This window comes from Tinamus guttatus, unplaced genomic scaffold (genome assembly GCF_059628265.1).
Source record: "Tinamus guttatus ecotype Peru unplaced genomic scaffold, ASM5962826v1 Tinamus_guttatus_pri_ptg000364l, whole genome shotgun sequence".
Taxonomy (NCBI): Eukaryota; Metazoa; Chordata; class Aves; order Tinamiformes; family Tinamidae; genus Tinamus; species Tinamus guttatus.
Genome location: NW_028288898.1, coordinates 1,496,717 through 1,517,414, shown reverse-complemented (window position 1 = coordinate 1,517,414; position 20,698 = coordinate 1,496,717). Strand labels below are relative to the sequence as shown.

Sequence of the window (20,698 nt, the reverse complement as noted above, 5' to 3'; positions counted from 1 at the left end):
CACACACTGCCTTTCAGCACAAGGTGCATTTCAGAGGATCAACAAGTTTAGGCTACTATTTTCCCACCAAACTACCAGGGAAAAATCTAATATCAGGAGGGTAGATTCAGCTGCTACTATCAAAGCTTACAAAGGGCTCCAAGTTTCTACTCAGAAATCGGTTTCCTCAGGTGATTGGGCTAGGGTCCAACTCCTACCTTGCAAAAAAATGTAATTCCTGAGAAATTCGGAGAACATTTCACACAGACACTGCAGACGTGGGTCAGCGTACTCACCGCGTTCTTCATGATGTATTCTGAGGTTATATTCTCGACCTCTTCCACCGTGTATGATGACACATTGAGTCCAGAAGGCTGGCTTTCATTAATCATCAGCAACTGGTAATACTCCTCATTGGCTATAGGAGAACACGAAACAACTTAGTTATAATCAGAATTCAAAATCTCACCCATAGACAACCTGGAAACAGTTAAATGGGCTATTGGGGCAGGGGGAGAGCAAAGGGACTGCAAGGACAGGATGGACTGTTGGGAAATCTAGATACTGCTCCAAATGGGTTTTTTCCCCCTTAGTGTAGTTTCCTTATCAATAATCTATACAAATGTAACATTCTTCCATTGTAACCAAATATGCTCCATACAACCCATCAAGCATTATTGTCCATTACAATACATTTTGGACTATAGGACTGGTTGGGAGAAATAATTTTTTTTTTTTTGGCAAATGAATTTTCTAATTAAACAAACATCAGTAAAAGACCAAACAGACAGAAATCTTCTCCGGCTCCCCAAGGAACTCAAGTTAATGGACTCAACAAGCAGGAAAACACAAAAATATTTTTTAGAGAGGTTTTCAAGCATAATAAGCTTAGCTTTAAACAGACAATGACATTCAAACTCCTATTTACATTTACTTTCATCAAGCTTGGCATTATCTAAGCGGCTTCATACTTGATTACCTTTAACTTGCTTAATGCTTTTAAGAGCATATTTCAGTGTTGTTAGGACACTAGATTTGCCTTTGATTCTCTTTTCAGAAGGAAGATGAGCTTTCAGCTCTTGTAATGTTTTCAACAATTCCTTTTGAGTTTTGGCTTTAGTGGACTGCTCACTACTGCAAAATTAAAGACAAAAAAAATTATCACTTGAATGCTTGAAATGACATCCCATCCTCATACAAGTTCAAACACATTCTGATGTCTATCACAAATTTAAACAGCTAGCCACTTTATATATTTCTAGTATCAACATTCAGAACTTTAGGTAGTTCTAAAATTACCTACAATAATTTAAATTGATTTTGCACCACCTAAAGCATTACTGTATGAGGTACTCTCTGTATATACAGTAGCATATACTCCCAAGCTCCAAAGAATCCAAAGGATTCTATGACAGTCATCCCTCTCCTTTATTAGTGTTATAATCCTTAGCTTCTTCCAAATTCATAGAAATGTTTGTGGACTTCAAAGGAGAGAAGCAGAAGGTCCATTCAAGTATTCACCTCCTGTTCCAGAAGGTTCTCATAGGAAAGGCCCTTGAAAAGGGAATGGCAGTGGGAGAGCATCAAGTTAACAGAACAAATGGAGCAATCCTGGGAACAACGTATCCCAGTTAAACATTAGGCAACATATTACATAACGTAAGGAAACTTGACTATGTATGCAGAGTAGAGGATCAGAGAAGAGGGCTGGACACAGAAATTGTGTTTGCATTTCTCAGATACACGTTTAATAGCGTTGTCTTGAGGCAGAATGTCAAACTACACGAGAATCACTGCCAATGTACGAAAATTATTGACTTCCTTTACAGTTACTGTTATATCAAGCAATTACTCAGAGATGCTGACCCAAAAAAAAAAAAAAAAAAAAAAAAAAAAAAAGGTGGGCAGAAGAGTCAAGTGAAAAAAGTGGCAAGATGACTAAAATGAGCAGTAGGTAGATAGGAAACAGGTAAAAATAAATAAATAAATAAATAAAAGGTCACCTTGTCTTTTGCACTGGAATAAATTTTAAAAGCTAAGAGAGGACTAAACCCTCCTGAGGGAGGGCTCTTTCTCATCAAGAGGAAGGTGTTCTGTCAACTCCTGATGGTCACACCTTCTGGAACTCCAAGGAGCTATCCTAAGGACTACAGCTGAAACAGTCTTGGCAACTGCCTTGTATTCAGTTTCAGCCTTCTGGTAGCTTAAGTGGATTTATGAACATTTTACTGAGAAATCATAAAAGCAAATCAGTTCATTTGGGTAGATCAATTCACCTGACAGGCGTTGGATATATTCAGCAAAAAAATACTTAGAAAGTGACAATGCTGGTTTGTGTTACAGAAAACACAACCAATATTCCTGGTTACATCATTCCACACTATGCGAAAGATTTATTCACTTAATCATTCTGTACTGAGAAATAATAGCAAAGCACAACAGAAAAGAATGTAGAGCTCCTTTGGAAAACATTTTATTTACCCTCTGCATGAAAGACCCATCTACAATCTGGCTCAACAGTTGCACCTGACAGAATCAGACAGGACCTTATTAATAGAAGAACTCTCTATGCTGGCAAGAGGAAAAGAGAAAGGGGAAGGGTTATGAAATATCTATGTGTACTGCTATTTCTGTAACCTCTGGGTATGCTTTAGAAAAGTGGTCAGAACCCTCAGCAAGAAAAGAAGCCTTCCCAAATTATCCTACAATGGCAGCAAATACAGAAGATGAGCTTCCTTGAAAAATAAGTCATCCGAAGGCATTTCAGAAGATCAGAAGAGTCAGGCACAGTAGACAACTACAGGGCAAGTTTATCTGCAGAGTATATATATAAAACAGGAAATTCTACAAAAATAGGAGATGTGCATTTTGCTTTATGTAGAGAATGAACTGAAAAAGTATTCATAAATATTAAACTGCATTACTAGATTATAGTGACAATGAAAGCAACCCCCAATACCCTTTGAATCAAAGGTTAAACCTAAATCTTATCAGGGTACTCTTGTCAGCTCTTCAAAGAGCACTGTCTAACCATCCTGTCTGGTGACCAGATCATGCTCTGTAGCTCTCTAGTACTAAGCTTGACAGCTAGGGAAAATGCTGTACCATCTCAAGCCATATTTATTTCTGAGTAGACAGCTGTTAAAAAAACAAAAAGAAGCTGAAATAAGATGGCCCCGAAGATCTTGCTGTGAATGGAATCACTGCAAAAGGAATGTTAAGACCGACCTATGTTCACTCTGCTCTTCACATTAAGCAAAGTGAACTCAATTTTCACTTAAGGATATAGTACAAAACAAGGTCTCTTCCCAGCGCCCACAAGGCACGCAGATACTATGTTCATCAAACACCAAATGGTGAAAAGGGGCCAGCAAAAGAGGTCATTTTAATTTACCACTTCTCTAGGAACTGCCTCAGGTGAAAACAGTTTCAGACTGGCAAGCATAGATAGGAATCTTAACAGGAATATGCTAGAGCTAGATATCCTTGGTTTGCTTAGATGAAGTTTTCCTTCCTGATCAGCAGTTGACTTCCAAGTTTAGTAGGGCATTCTGAAGTGCCCAAGTTTGAGCTTCAATGTCACCAGGTTTCTCAAGGCTACCAGGGTCAGAAGCCGAGTTCATACAGAGGTACTCCTGCTGATGCTGTTGGTCTATCCTTATAAACTGGAGGCTTGAATCCTGGCCTAGGGAACACAGGAGAGACACATGGTATGGCTGCTGGACATCACAACACATCCAACTCAGTGGCTGAATTTTGATGTCGAATCACTACTCAGTCCCCAGGAAAGGGCTTCAGACCAACACCTGAATCATGTCATATTTCAAGACAACCTTCAAAAAAAGCCAGTATAGCTGAAGCAATACCCCAAAACAACCACAAAAATAAAATTACTAAGTTACTAAAGTAAGAAGCCAGAGGTTACTGCACAACTTGCACAGAACAGAAACAAAAAGCTTGAATTCAACCTAATGTCAAGAGGACCTACACACAAGGCACATTCTACTGATTTGATAGGAAGTGAATGAAACAGGGTAGGATTTCATGCATTCATACAGGTATAGGCCAAAAGAAGTAGAAAACATGGTCCCAGGAAAAACAAAACAAAACAACAACAACAACAAAAACACACACACACACCCCCACTATTCAGGATTTGTCAGTATGTACATTTACCAAAGAAATAAATCAATATGTAATCTCAAGATGCTTATTAAAAATTAATGCATATTAAGTTACCTGCATCCACTGCTAGATTGATTGTGCTCAGAGTTTGCAATTATCAGACTAAATGCATTTGAGCTTGAACTAGAACAAAGAAAGAGAAAGAGAATGGTATTAGTAAATCTAACATACCACTTATTTTTCTTAGCTGTATATTTCCTCATTAACGACTGGCTATTTGAGGGGAGAGAAAGACACTTTAAAAAGTTCTGTCCAGCACAGCTAATGGAAACTGTAACTGGAGACGGTACATTTTTGTCTTTAAGAAGGTTCTCACAGTATCTTTACTCTGTACGTTAAGCTACTAAAAAGACAAAAATAGTACAGCTGCATCCTGACATACAATATATCAGTAATTTTTACTACTTAAAGAAGTTCTAAGTGAGAAGTTCTAAGTTGTAAGTTTATACTTACAACAGTAAGTATAAAAGGCTAATCAAGCAAGCAATACTGAGGAAATACTGAAGTTAAGCTTGTCCTGTGAAACACTAAAGACTTTTTATTAACTAAACGTACTACACGTTTTACAGCATTCAAGAGCGCAAGTTAACTAGTGGAAGGAACAGTAAGCTCCAAATTGAAGATACACTTTATATTGTGGTTATTATCCATATATTAGGTTTAAACGAAAAAGGTGTGCAGTGACAAAACCAAAATTAGCAACTACCTTTTTTGACAGTCTGAAGATTCCATGAGCATTGCTGAACCTTTGCCATTTTCATCAGATTCATGGCCATGAGAATCGTGTCCACTGGAGTAGTTTTCATTTGTGTCATTCCCACTGAAGTCATTTCCACTGGATCCACTGCTCATTTCGATATCTTCCTGAAGAACTTCATGAGGCTGTTCAGGCTTTGCCTGAATTTCCGAATCTCCAGCGATCATCTGGCTGTGGTTGCTTGCAAGTCCAGAATACTCACCCATTTTCTGTTGCTCTTTTAAAGAAAGCGATGAAGACAAATTTTCACTGATAGCAGGTTGCTGTTCAGAGTTTTGCTCCACAGTGCTAGTGTAGAACCCCCTGAACTGGATACAGTCCATGGAGCACTCATTAGAAGCGCTAACAATAGCAAGAACAAGTTAGGTCATATTCAGAATGTTCTGTCCATATCTGCCTGGAAGCACAGACCCACAAACCTGAGGAGGGGAAGAAAGAAAGATTTTATTTTTTGCCTTTGCTGACAAGCCAGAATTCTTATCAACTGATAACGTCAGTGATAGCCATATATGGAATATTTCAATGGTGGAAAGTTGAAGCTGAATACAATCACTAGTCTAACAAGGTACTATCATGGAAAAGGTACTTATTTTTTGAGCAAAATCCACAGAAATGGATAAAGTGGCAATCAAAAAAAAATCTGCAGCTAAGTTCTGCTAATATTAGCTGCAACAACCCTCTATTTAACACAGAATCAGTATTTTTAAAGGCCTATAAATAAATGGCTTTAACTCAACATTCATTTTAAATGCAGTATGGTTTTACTTCCCTCTCCCTAAAACCTTTGAAATTTTTTTCTTACCTTCCTGATAGGTGCTTTTCCAGACATTTTATATTTACTTTTGAACTTTTCAGAAGAAAGAATTGCTCATCTCTTCCTCTGGCCAAAGTAATATGCGAGATATCTGTTTTAAGTTGAAAGATGAAGTATAGTTTAGTGACATTTATTTAAACTATTACTATAGGTAAATACATGTTCTTAATATTATTTACAAGTATCCCATTACAGTGAGTTTTTTTTTTTTTTAAATCAATCCCCCCCTCAAAAAATCACATATTTTCAGGGAAGTAAAACATATCAACATTTCACTTCTGCTTCTATTCACATCGAGGATACAGGCAGTAAATTGCACCTTAGTACCTCTAACAGTTCCCAGCCACGGACTAAGGAAACCATTTTTGTCTTAGAAATTACATAATCTAGAACCTGCAATAGAAGAATATTTTCTCTCAGATGAAACTCCAGTAGCATTTTGCAATGGCATCTACTCTGATGGCAAATGATTAAACCAGGCCAGATAACTCATCTGACCATCAGACAATCCATCTGAAGGATAACTCACCTAACTCATCAGATAATTGGAATAGTGACAGTTGATCTGGGTTATTTCTAGGAGATAAGCCTCACACATTGAGCCTGTGAATGGAGCTGCTGCTGGTCAGTGGTACCCATGGTGCTAGCAGTTTTGTAGCCCTTGCACAGCAAGGGCAGAAAGCACAAGGCCAGAATAGCAACAACTAGCTTTCTCTGCCAGTAACTTGAAACATAACGGGGTTCAAAACAAAAATCAAAGCGGAAAATGGCACTGGGGAAATAACTACATGAAGAATACACGAGGAAAAACCTGTTACTGCACAGATAAAGAGCATTTTATTAAATGTCAGTCCATTCCAGTCAAGTAAACTCTCTTAGTTCAACTACTGCCTAAGTAAGGGCATTTATACAGTTTAAAGACTGAAATCACTCTAGAAGCCACATCTCGAGCATCAGCTATATTACTAATTCTCAGAGAGAGCTAAGGCTACAGAGCACTTGGCAAGTCCTGCAGCAACCTACCCAGCTAGCAAAGGGATGGCCTTTTACCTTCCCTGTTTGCAGGGAAGTATTTTGTTCAAGTAACTGCTGCACCCACAAAATTGCACAGATTACACCATGATTAAAATGAAGCCTTTGAAAGAAGACTGCAAAGGCACCATCTGAATTTGAGATGAAATCCAACATCTCTTGCACTATATTCTGTTCTCAAGGTAAGGGCTAGTTCAGCATTATTTCAATAGTACTTCCTTAGGTGGAAGATAACCATTGTCAAGACATATATATATATATATATATATATATATATATTTGTAAAATGTTCAGTAACTTTAGTGAAAAGAATCACCAGCTGATAAAGAAATGGGTACTGGTCTAGGGATGGTATCATGATTTTTCTCTTTTCCCATTTGGCAGAAGTGTTTACATCAGGAAACACACTGTGTTACTGCTGCCTCTAACTGGCTACATACCAGAGCTTCTGCAGGTTTGCCCACAAGTCTCCACATGGTTCCTACCTACGTTACAGGGAGACAATTTGGAGCCCAGGGCTCCAATAAACCCAGAAATGAAATGCATATCCCTGTAACGGAGAACAGGTTAAGTTTAGCCTTCTTTTTAAAAGGCATCTTTTATTAAAGTTGCCCTAACTTGTACAGGTGAAATGATACTCTTATCTAAGATTTATGTCACCACAAGTTAAATCTGTTTAAAAATCTGAAACACCTCAGGGCCAATAGCACATGTCAGATCAAGGAAAACAGGAAGAACCAGGAGGAAAGAACATCAACAAATTAACACGGACTTCCAAGAGCTTATGGGGAAGAGCTTGATGCATTCACTGACAGTACTGAAATCTCTCAAACAAGGCGGACGTTAATTATGTCCATAGTCAGCTGGGAACAGAATGTGCGAGAGAAACTATATTTAAATGCAGTCATCTTTGATTGCAACATCCTAAAGCACCAATAAAAAAAAATAAAAAAACTTTAAAAAAAGTCCCACTGAAGAACAAGCAAAAGAACATACAGAAAGGTGGGGAGTTCAATGTGGAAGAAGAAAGGAAAAGAAGGAAGAGAAGTTTATCCAAAACAAAATCTGATATAACTTCATATTTAAGAAGAATAATACAAAACAAACATACACTTGGGATAGTGTGTGTGGGATGCATCAACAATAATATATGACATAAGTTTGGAAAAATTCTCCAAGAGATGAGAACAACTATGAGAAGAGAACAGACAGGCAATTATCTTTTGTTGTGCTCTGTGCCTGCAATTTTAGATAAGAACCAACTGGTGCATCTGGCTAGAATTTACTTTCAGACAGAAGAATATCTTAAGTGAATCATCTGCATGCACAGTCAAGCACCATGCTAACATTTCAGTAATACAGAGGATCAGTCATCCCAAAGAGATTAATTAATATTGTAACTCATCTCAGTCAAAAGGCCATAATAAATTGCACATATCCATTCCACTTATATGCTTGAATACGTTCCAAGTAAATAACCAAACAAGAATGAAAAAACAAGAGTACACTTTCCTCTGCTGCTACTGCAGTTTCAGGATGTTAACTGCATCCCGAACTAAGCTCACCAGGGAAGCAGAGCTTGCCTCGAGGAAACAGTGCAAGTGTTTTTAGGTTTGATCTTGAGACAAGGAAGTTCAATCCAGTGTTTTCTTTCTGCTATAATTTTCTAAGCTATAAAGTATATTTTCCTTCTGATTATGTAAATAAATATTTGTTTTCAATCTGAAATTGGCACAAGTTAGGCTCAATTTTAAGGTAATTGGTGCACAAAGCAGCCTACAATTCCTGGCAGAACAAACCTCTCAAAGTCACTCTCAGTCTGGATCTATCAATACCCTGCAACAGAGTACAAAAAGGCAAAACTTCCACTGAGCGATAATTTAGACATTAATATTGCCAGGCTAGACAAGCACAAAGCATCATCTGCCTACACATTAGCCAGAGAAACTCCTTATCTAGAGCAGAAACAGCTTTAGATTTAACAGTCCCAGAAGACAAATGGACAATCCCCGAGGAAATAATGGATTTCCGCTTCTGGGAAACCCTCCTAAGAATTCAGGTGAGACTGTAAAACACCAAGAAGGGAAGTTCCTTTGGAAAATATGGCACTTACAAAGCTGATCTCAGCATGAGCCTGCATGGTTACATGCAAAGAACAGATTTTTTTTCAGATTTCATTTCATGAAACAAACTTCATACCTAGCATTAACATCTAAAAGATGAAAATTAAAACCTAGCATCAGATAAACCAACTTAAGAACTGAGCAAGAAGAAAACATTTCAAGACTCTGAAGACTTCTTTGGTTCTATATTTGCAACCAATATGAACTTTATTTAAAAATGAAGCAAGAGGTATACAGGAGTTTAGAACTGCTTCAACCACCCGAACATTAAGGGACTAACTCTTCTAATACTGGTAGGAGACATTTCTCATAGTCAGGATTTTACTTTATTGGAGGTTTTAATGACAAGGTGACTTTTCATGCATATTCTGAAAGACGACTTGGCCAGTGGTAAAATTTTCTCATTCGTATGACGAGTACCTAGCAGGGATTTAGTTGTATCATGCAATTTTAGAGAAAATTGAAAATTAACATCTACAATGAATGCATTCTGCCAGTGCAATTAGACAATAATTAAATGCTTGGCAGCAACGCAGTAAGAAAAAAATATTGAAAAATAAACATTAATAATGGAAAAATGACTTGTCCATCTGCATGGGCATGACTTCACCAGCACTAGCTCTGAGAACTCCACTTTTTTTGTAGCAATAGATAAAACAATTAACAGAACATCTTCACTAGGACACTTTCTAGGAAGGAGAACAGAGAGGAGAGAAAAAAAAAAAAAGCTAGTTTCAGACTTCACTATAGAAGAAATAACTTGCATAGCACCAACTTCCAGCAAGCCTTTTTGAATAGGTTTCTCTTGTGAAAAATTTCCCACTGCACTGCAAGCCATGAAAAACAAGTTGTGTGTGTGTGTGTGCGCACTCGCATTTATTATTATTTTATTGACATCATATAGATCATCACACGTGTTCTATGCAAGCCAGATTTCACAGCATTTATTTCACATTTTGCTGTTCATGAATATAGGACTATTCTAAACTGCTGCATACTTCAAAAAAAGTGAGGAGAAAAAAAAAAAAAAAAGAGTGAGGGAAGAGGCAGTCGACCTTTTTTATGTAACGAAACAAGCTTATTCTCAAAGCTGTCCATAGGAAGGATGCTTTGGTCTATAGTAAAGAAACTCAAACTTGAATTTAAGGAAAAGTATGTTTTTAGGCTAAAATTCCCTTTTCTTCAAAGAACTTAATTCCCCACAGTTTATATCCAACAAATAGTTCTGAATATGTACACGCCTGAAATTACAGTTTTAAGATAAAACATACAACAGCAATTTTTTATATAAACTCTACAGAACAAGAGTGCATCTTTCTAACATGAACCACAAAAATTATCCATATTCCTTACCTGTTTTTCCTAAGAAAGGTTGGTAAAACTGTATATCAAGTTCCCTCCCAGCTAGCATCAAAAGCATGAAGTGCCTAGGTCCAGAGTCTCCCACATGCACTTAATTCTTGTCTCATCCTCTTCTACTGGAAATCTTTGACCATTACAGAGTCCGGACACCTCTAAAACTATAAAATATAAAAGAAATACCTGGGCCCCCCAACAGTGTCCTCTTCAAACAGATACCAGAGATGCTCAGTTATGCCATGCCTATGCAGATAAACATTGGTTAAACATTCAACAAAGGAATCACAGAAACAACTTAGCATTTTAAACACTTCTAGTGTAGAGTAAGGTCTCGTAAGTAACAGAACCTTCTATACTAAGTGTATTGGAACACGTCACTACACAAAGGAGTTCCAAAATAAAAAAACACAAGTTCAAAAAGGCAAATTTCTTAGAGTGATGTAACCATCTACCACACAAAGTACTGCATTTGAATACGCACAAGGAATGTTTGGAAAAAAAAAATTTTGGAAGAGCATTCGAATCCCAAGCTAACTGTTTTGGAAGCCAGCCCATGCTAACATGCCTTATTTAAAAGGCTATGTGTCTACCAGCTGTTAACAGTACATTTGCGTTGGCCGGACTTCAGGAAGAATTTATTCACAACGTTCCATTCTGTAGCACACTGCAAATCCAGGGAGAGTTTTGCAAGTCTCGGATTACGATACAAATCTGGGTACGGGCTAGTTCCTTATACCTTTTCATTTCATAAGTTGATAAGGCAGGTTTTGAAAGATAAACTCTATTTCTGACCATGAGGAGTGTTACAAACAGCTTTAGGCAGAGGTACTTGCAAATTGTATGCATTTTAGCATATGCACTGTAACGTGAAATGGCTTTCTGCACTAGTTCAATACTCATTTAAAGACAACCTTTCCAATGCCCTCATGCCAGCTCGTCTCCCTGCTAGTCATATGTTCCATAGTGGAACTTAAAATTTGACAGCATTAATCGAGAAGATCTACAAGAAATTAGCCACAAGGATTTGTCTGACTACTACTGATGTGACACAGCACCCATTTAGTTTAATGGCCCTATCACAAAATTTTCATAGGTAATAAACCATTAAAAGTGTTTACAAAGAAAAACAAAGTATAGGTTTGGAGAGGACTTTCACAGTAGTTCCATGTACCACTTGAATTGGGTATAACATTGGCTTCATCTACTTAATGAGCTAATGAAGAAATTAAGAGAACAGTTCCTATTGCTTCTTAAAATTCTCACTATAAGCCTTTTCATAGTTACTTGGAAGCTAAGACCAAGCTACATCAGGAGGAACTTATCTGAAACTAAGTAAAAGTCAAAGCATTCATTTTATCAGTTAAAATTAAATAATAGAACCAGAAGATTAGATTTATCAGAGGAAACATGCAGGTGACTTAGTCCAAATCCTAAAGAACAAGAGAGTTCTTTCCCTCAAGAAATCCTCCCTATGGATCCCTGGATGAAGCCAACAGAAAATCCATGTATGGCATCTTAACAAGGCTTTTCTACAAAAAGAAGTCTAATTTAATCAGTATGGAAAGAATATTGAGTTTCTGATATTTCTTTTAATACTGAGGTAATCTATTTTAAACACAGACTTCAAATATTAGAAAAGAACAAACAACCTGCTTTAGGGAACACACCTGTATTAGAGGAACACAGCCAAGTTCACTGTCTAGACAGAATTGAAGTCATACCTGCAGTATGAAAAAAAAAAAAAAAAAAAAAAAACAAGAAAAAACCCCAAATCAACATGTCAGCTTTAAAAACTTAAACTGTTCTGCCTTTGTAGCTGTAACTTCGGTCATTTAGACAAATCATTCACTTCAGTATTAACCCTCAAAACATTCAATTAGTGTTTCACCTTCCCCTGAGCATCACAGTACTATCCAGCACTGGATATTATTCTGTCTCTTATCCTTCTGCCTTTGGCCCGTTCCTGCTCCACCACCAGATCACATATAATAAAACCATTTGGGTAAGTTTCCTTCATATCATAGACTGCATAATTTTTCCCCCTACCTTTTCTTTGCATCCAGAACACATCCCACCTGAATTGCAACAAGCTTTTTTGTCATCAGCTTCTCAAACACTGAATGTAAAACATTCATAGGTCAGTAGCGCTGAAGCCACATGCTGAGGTTCTTGAATACATATTAAAATAGCACTAGTTAGAAGAATAGCATTTTAGTGTTTTTTTTTTCTCCCCTAAACACAGCAGCATCTTTAATTGATCGAACCATGAATTTTCCTTTTCAAAATTAGTCAAAATATCTACAATACAAAAACTGGAAATTATTAATAGACTACTGTGCAGCAAACAGCACTAACGTAACACTTCATATTGGATGTTACACTAAATCTTTTCCATTTTCCTAAAATTAGAGGATCTAGATCACTTCCACGTGCTTAATGATTTGTGCAGCAGGTCTTCTTGAAGTCCTGAATATATTTGTACTTTCAGCATTCTGATAAGACTACAGTTCAAGAGGAGCATCCAAAGCAGCAGCAACAACAAAGTCAGCTCAGACTGAGAAAGAACTGATATTAGAATGGTTTTCCTAAGAAAACCGTATGTAGGACACCTACCTTAATGAGCACACTAATTCTAATTCTGATCTGGCCAAATCAGGCAGAAAGCGTCATCAACATGTTCCTGAAAAATAAAATCCAATAGATCTGTATGGTTCTACAAGGAAGACTTTAAAAACTCATTTATGAAAAACAGATTTTCTTTTGGCAATTTAGTAATGAAATGCAGAATGAATCATAGAAGATATAATATACATGGACAACAGTTATGCCAATAATATACATATATGAAGAGCAGTTACACACTATATATAATATATATACACATGTATATTTATATATTCACATGAAGACTGCAAAGCAAAGAGGAGTATGAGAGATTGTCTTATTCTTACGATTTACTATTACAATCTACACTGTTTCCTTGAAAAGGCATGGGATAACTATTGACTGAATTCTATTACCTTTTTCTTCTTTTCCTACAGATGATCAACTGATGGTCTTAAAGCACTTTGCTGCTGAAATACAACTCCAAACTAGCCTTAGCAGATGGCAACCTCCTCAGAGAGCTAATTCAACTGAGATGGAAGTATGCACATCAGCACCAAGAACAGTTTCACGTTCCAAGATAGGAATATGAGTTCCTAGAGCTGTTTCTTTGTCATGTCCCAAGGAAGCAAACTGACTCAAATTCCTCAGTCCCCAACAGATGGTTCCTGAATTGACCTAAGTTTATCCCACCAATCACCTGTCTTACTGCAGCACCCTAAACATCAGGAGAGACTTGATTTTTCCACCATACCAATCACGACTATTATTTCGTTTCCTCCCCAGTTACCCTATGTGGGACTTTGTTTTTAAAACTGCCTGTTTTCCTTGCAGGATAGTTAATACCAAAGAATTACCTGCAACAACAGGACAAATTCACCTCTCTCTTTACCACAAATAGCATGGTAACAACACACTGTTGGACTTAGTAAGTCAACCTCATGAAGAGCCAAAGAATCTCATCTCTACTGTGCTTATTGACCAAAGAGCCCAAGAATCTCATCTATATCGTGCTTACTGACCTAGGCCAGCTCTTAATCCATCATTTGCCTTCACATGATTTGAAGAAGCCCATTACAAAAATAACCCCCAAGAGTAGCTAAAAAGCACTCTCCATACCTGCCCTGTGCTAATTTCTATATAACCTTCAGACTCCATAATTAATTTTGTTTATTTCCTAAATATGCTTTGTATTAAGTGTGATTTTTTTAAAAAGATACTTGATTTCTTTTTAAATGAAAACTCTCCTTCCTTCCTGAGCAGAACTAAATGTGCCTGGAGAGATGACTAAACAGAAGAACCGTAGTCAAAACTCTGAATTTGTACACATCAACTCTTGGCTTCTTGAGCAAGGCAACGCACGTGGTACATTAGAGAACACGCTGTCACAGAAAGGAGGGAAAATGAATCATCCCCATCATGCAGTCATATACCTTAACTTGATTTCAGCACACAGCTGAAATTACATATTTTCTAAAATCTCTATAGCATAGTATTTTCATTTTGATATTTGTTAACATCACCACTAAGCAATATATTGAATGTCTACTATTCTCTTCCCCTAAAAAAAGAAAGGGGCAGAATTTCATCGTATGGCATTACATTCACACAAGCTTCAGTCTAATACTACTCTTGAACCAGATCCAAAATGCAACAGTGTCTAAATACTTCAGTCAGAATCAAAGTCCCTTTCTGGAAGCCTCTACACCAAAAAGTGCCTGATTACTACTAAAGTGGCTCTCATTGCATCACTAATAGACCCTGGGAAGTGTGCAAGCTAAAAAATATGATATACTTTTCCTACAAGTTGGATATATTAGTAGTGACAAATAAGAGCTTAAAGGCACATGGGAACCCAGAGCACAAACAGTAATTGCTATACCCAGGAGAAAGGGAATTAAAGGCAGAAGAGAACTTAATATCCTCAAGAACTTGGTACAGTTAGAGAAACTAAAAAGACAGATATACACAGAAGTACATGTATGAGATATAAAGGTCAAGCACACACACACAAAAAAAAAGACACAAAAGCTGCAAGGAATAAAGAGAATAGGAGATAAGAACAACAAAAGAGAGGTACTGAACATCCTAATCACATTTTCTACCCCTAAACTTCAATTATGGCGAGCACAACCATTATTTAGCACTGGAGGCTTCCATGCAGTTTTAAAAGCACACGATGTTCACAAGACTTGAGACCTTTAGCTCAACTTTTATTAAGCTACAGTTTGAAACACCTATACAAGGAAACTTCTAGCCATTATATCCATATGGAAATAAATACAGAAAGCATTACATAAGCACACTACACTCCTAAAAGCTGGAAGTAAAACTCAAGTGTTTTTCCCAATTACTTTGGCATACAAACCAATTTGCTTCCCCAGTAGCCTGTCTTCTCAAGAAGCACATGGTTACTGCTAGCATACTACTCCTGCAGCTTGCCCATGTGTCCTGCAGAACAACCTTCAACTTGGGCCTACTGAGGTGCTTTCTATGCATTTCAGTCTCCTTGTCACTTAAACAGCATGCCTGGGCTCTGCCTTTTCAGGGGCTTTCCAAAAAAAGTTTTGCTCTCTCTTGGGAAAGAATGAAGGAGAAGGAAAGACTGCACTCTGCAGTTATTTATCTCAAGGAAGGTAAGTTTAGCCTCAGAGCCTCACTCGCACATGCAGACAGGTAGGGAGAACATGCTCTCCAGAGCCAGTGGCCCTGCAACTTGCATGCGTACTCTGTACACTGCTCCTGTCCCTCAGGCACTCTCTCCGGAAGGAAAGAGCACCAAAGGAGAAGGTTTTGCAGAAGCCCATACGAGCCCAGCGCGGGCATTGGGACGCCAAGCCCACACATGCCCTTAAAGGGAGCCCTTGGCAGCAGCAGCAGCCAGAGGCGAGGGGCGCTGCGCGCACTGCCGCGCCACAGGCAGGCAGGCTGCAAGCGGGCTGCCCGCGCGGGCCTGGTGATCTACTAAGCCACTTACCGGAGCGCCAGATCACGGCGCGTATGCTCAGGCACGCGGATCCCCATGTGCTCCGGCACTTCCCTACTACGCGCATACGGACGCTGCCTACGAGCGCAACTAAACAAGCTGCAGCCCCTGCAGTCACTCCCAAGCCACCTGATCCTCCCTCGCTTTGGTCTTCTTGGCCATATTTCAGCTCACACAAGCAGCCTAGGGCCACAGGACACTCCAACAGGAAATGGTAAAGCCAGCGGCCTCTGAAGCGCTCCTTAAACAGCTGCCGCCTTTTCTGCAGTACCCTTTAAGCATGGTTCACAGGAAAAAAGCCCTTGTCTCATAGCTAAAATACTTGCAAACCAATATGTGAAGTTATTCTTTACTTAACAAAACCCAACAAGCAAGAGACCTGCTTTACTAGCAAAACCACATACAACAATAATATTTTACCCCCAACCTACAGGAGGTAAGTTTGAGACGGCTGTGTGAGGGCGCAAATGGATCAGGCACCTTTAAATCCTGCACAGCACATCATCATCATCTGCATCGCTTTAAAGTCCACTTTTTTTTTTATTTTCCTTCAATTCACCCTCATCTATACTTAGAAATTCAAAATCCTTTAAATTAATAAAACTAACAGAACAACACTGATATTGCCTGATCTGCTCCTCAGTGCTTAAGGAGAGAAGATAATTTAGCAAATATTGAAGCAATTTAAAACTTGCAGAATAAACATGGATATGGAAAATACAACTCCACAAACAAGAAAACCCAGTTAAAAGTCCCAGTAACCTATCATCCTCCTAAAGACATTCTGGGGCATGCAAGCCAAACCCTGGACACAAAAATCAATTTTCAGAAACACCTGATTACCTCCTAATTACTATGTGGTAACATTATGAGTATAATACAATGTCTACAGCACATTCATGCCAAGTATTACACAACACCTTGGTAAGAACATGATGTTCCCTTTCAGCATAGGCCAGCTATAGCAACCCTCTATAAAACACTACAGTCGATCTAGACTAGCGATAATTTACTTGTTCTGCTGGCTACTGATAATCTACCTGCTTTTCGTTAACACCACACCGCCTTGTCCCACAAAAAACTGCTTCTGTGTCTACACCTTAATAAGCAAAACAAACTTTTCTGGAGTAAAACACCGTTTCTAGTGCAAAGGGATTAAAAAAAAGGGTTTAGCAAGAATCCAGGAAAAGGAAAACTGGTTTCATTATCAGTCTGGGACTGAACTAAACACTTCCTGGTCATAATAAAGTTGAAGGCAGGAGAAAAACCAAAGATAGGAGAAAAAAATAGGAATACTGTTTCCAAGCAGTTTTCCCATTTCACTGTATTCACATTCCTTGGCTCAACTCCATTAAAATCTCGATTTACTCAAAAAAGTGTGATTCTTCCCAGGGGAAATTATTACTATAAAAATGTATTGTCCAGGGATTTAATCAAATACTTTTATGTAACAGCCTCGTCTTATCCAATGTCTTCGTCTCAATGACTGAAAAAACATACTCAAAATAAAGGCACCATGCTAAGAGTTAGTGCTACATGTCCCGTCTTCATGCCTCTCTGGGAAACACCAAGGAACATGAGTAATCTCTAAAAATAAAGTGGAACACTTTGACTTCCTATATTTCTTTTAATGTATGAATGATATCTACTACAAGGGCTAGCAATTGACAAATAAGCAAACAAACAGGACAGGAAAACTATGTAATCTTTGGATAAATGAAACCTGAAAACTTGCCGAATCCAAAAGCATAAAAAAGCTGAAATTCTACTTTCCACACCTCTACCTCTTGTATCTATGAATTAGGTCAAGCTAAACTACACTTCAGCTAAGCTCGCCACAGTGCAGGATAGGCCATACTCTCTTACAACCTCATGCCTTCAAAGCGGTCATGCAAAAAGGGAATGTCAAGTTCAACACTAAAACGGTTCCAAAAAAATAAAATAAAGCCCAAGTCCTGGTTTAAACACACATTAAGTGAACACATGATGAAATACCATACAAGCAGCAAATGCCAAGCCAAGAGGCAAAGCAAAGCATCAGATTAATGGTTCCTCTAGTCTAGTATTCTGTCTGGGGCAATGGGGAAAGGAAATGCAACTTATGGAAAAGGAGCTTGACCAGCTGTTTCACTCTATCCCCCGGCAGGCCCTGCTGATGCACTGGATGCAGAGGGTACATCCCTGCCTACTCCTTTTAGTGCCCATTTACTGTAGCTCATAAATTTGTCTAATCTTTTCCAAGCTGCTGGTATCATTTGCCTCCATGCTCCTGCGGCAACAAGTTCAGCAGCTGCCATGTGAAGCAGCTCTCCCCTTTGCCCATCTCACAGCTCTCCTCCTCCCACTGAATGCCCTTAATTCTAATAGTGCTGGATTGGGTGAGTAACAGCATTTGCACTCTGCTTATAACCTACAGCTGTGACTTTTCGAAGCCAGTCACCTATGCCCTCAGTCTCCTTCTCTCTAAATACCTTCTCAATTTCTTCTCCCAAGGCAACTACTCCATCCATTGATTATTTTATTTGCCCTTTTCTAACTTCGCTGCAAAGTTAGAGTCACCTCTTCACCTCGCCGTGGATGCTTGAGTGAAATAATCAACTAATGTGTTCACCCTTCTACCTTGAACACCTGCATGAAACTCTTCCCTGCCCACCCGCCAGCAGCATCCATTCAACAACACCCATGTCTGGACTACAGGGACAGGATCAAACCCGCAGCTGCCAGCAGTGTGACATACTTATCAGCACCACATGTATCCAAAAGCAATTACTTGCATTTAGGGAGGTATGCCTCACTGCCGCCTTAGCAGTTCATTCTGGATTTCACTTTGACAACAAGCAAAAAGCAGCTCCAAAAGTTTGGAGAAATGTTAAATAACTTGTGTTATCTGCAAACAGTTTCTACACCTGGAGCAGTGCTGGCAACTTTAAACAGCTTCACATTGTACTAAAGCAATTTCTGGTACTACCCTTGACTTGACAACTTGACTGTCAGTCATTATAAGATATCCCATTTTTAAATGGTAGATATTCAGTGAGTCACATGTATAAGATCGAAACCTCAGCCTTGAAAAAAAAAATCACAAACTAAAAAATATAAGCTTTTATATATAAATATAGACACACTCGAGTTATTTCATATTATGCAAATTCAGCTTCAAAGGCCTTCAGCTTCCAAGTACCCAAGCCCCTGGAAGGTCTTTTGGGAGCTTTTTAAGCCCCTGTGTGTGACAGACCAGGGCCGCATCCCCTCACAACCTCTCACACGAAGCCGGGGCAGAGGTGTCAGCCTCACAGCTACCACCCTGCTCCCCATTTGCATGGGACAGGACTTACATAAAGGGTTTTGTAATCACGCGTGTGCTAGCATGCAGCCGGTGACAGGAGCGGCAAAGCCACGCCGTGCCGGGGAACAAAGTCTGCTTGCGGGGATCAGAGGGAACATTTGGAGGGGGAAAAAACAAAGAAAAAAGAAAAAAGAGACAGCGACCTGTTGCCTCTTCCCGCATCTCTGCGGCACGCCCCGCTTCTCATACTCACTGCCACGGGGCTCCTCACGTGGAGGAGAAAAATGAAATGAAATGAAATAAAATAAAATGAAATGAAATAAAATAAAATAAATAAAATAAAATAAAAGCAAGGGAAGGCGGAGCCGTGCGCAGATCCCGGGAAGGGGGACCCTCAGCGCCGGTGGAGGGTCACGACCGCCCCCTCCCGCAGACCCGGTCCGAGCGGGCGGGGGTCGCGGCCGCCCCCTCCTCTCCCCTCCCCTCCCCCTCCTCCGGTCCGGACCCCCCGCCCCGCCCGATGCCGCCCGCGGCCCCGTCCCGTCTCCCCAGGCAACCGGCGGGCGCCGGCGCGGCCCTTACGTAACGGCGGCCGCCGGGCGGGGGAGGGGAGCGGAGCGGGGCGGGGGCGCCGCGAGCCCAGAGCCCCCCGCCCGCCACCGCCCGCCCCCACCGCCGCGAAGCCCCCGCGTTGCCGCCGCCGCCGCAGCGCTCCGCGGGCGGAGCGGGACTCACCGCGCGCCGCGCCGGAGGCGCCGCCGCGCACCCGCTCCGGCTTCATACAGGCAGAAACGTGACCGGCGCCGGGGAGCCCGCCCCGCGCGCGCCGCCATTGGCCGCCGCCGCGTGACGCAGAGCGCCGGCGGGGGCGGGAGCGCCGCGCCCGCCGCCCCCATTGGCCGCGCCGCACGCCGCTCACTTTACATAAGCCTCACGTGTGACTCCATGTTTCCAGCGGCCGCCGCGATCGCTGCCAAGCCGGGCCCGCCCTCCCCCCACGGCCACCAAACACCCCCGCACCCCCTCTGCTCCCGTTCCCCCCGCGGGAGCGGAGCCCTCACCGCCGCCGCGGGCCTCCTCGCCGCTGCGCTGCGCTCCGCGCTGCCCCGCGCCCGCCGCGCCGCACGGAGCCGCCGCCACCCAGCGGGGCAGAGGTTACATCACGCCCGAGGCGGGCGGGGGGGGGGGGGAGGCGGGGGGAGGCCACGCCCCGCGCGCTCCCCGCCGCCCGTGACGTCAGCGCGCGGCCGCGCGCCGCCCGCCGGGCAACGGCCGCCAACGGTCGGCGGGGGCGGGCGGAGCCTCGCGCAGCCCCCGCGCACAACGGCCGCGCGGGGGCCCCTCGCCGCCCCGCCAGGTTCGCTTACATAAGCGCGCAGCGCCCGTCTCTGCTGTCCTGGCGCTGCGCCCACACCCCGGGCTTGCGAAAGCGGGTCCCGCCGGGCCATGGGTCAGCGCCGACGCTGACCAGCCCGCAGCGGCCTGGCCGGCCGGCCGCGAGAAGCCGGTCCCCTCAGGGAGCAGTCAGCACTAGGAAACGAGCCCTAGGCTGTCTGTGTCCCGAACTCCCAAG

At 41.1% G+C, this 20,698-nt stretch overlaps 1 protein-coding gene across 3 annotated transcripts in view; it reads right to left on the bottom strand.

Annotated features, from left to right (window-relative positions):
* Window positions 1–12,936, bottom strand: part of PER2 (period circadian regulator 2) — a 31,256-nt gene extending 18,320 nt beyond the window's left edge. For 2 of the 3 annotated variants that reach the window (XM_088530213.1, XM_088530215.1), the window contains exons 1-8: window positions 12,863–12,936; window positions 11,915–11,970; window positions 10,244–10,492; window positions 5,724–5,826; window positions 4,871–5,340; window positions 4,219–4,287; window positions 959–1,113; window positions 276–397 (exon numbers count right to left, since the gene is read on the bottom strand). In XM_088530213.1, the coding sequence (XP_088386339.1) occupies window positions 276–397; window positions 959–1,113; window positions 4,219–4,287; window positions 4,871–5,244 (720 nt within the window). In that variant the 5' untranslated portion in view covers window positions 5,245–5,340; window positions 5,724–5,826; window positions 10,244–10,492; window positions 11,915–11,970; window positions 12,863–12,936. The remainder of the gene's footprint in view (window positions 1–275; window positions 398–958; window positions 1,114–4,218; window positions 4,288–4,870; window positions 5,341–5,723; window positions 5,827–10,243; window positions 10,493–11,914; window positions 11,971–12,862) is intronic. The other variant, XM_088530214.1, reaches the window with a different exon arrangement.
* Between the last annotated feature and the right edge of the window lie 7,762 nt (window positions 12,937–20,698).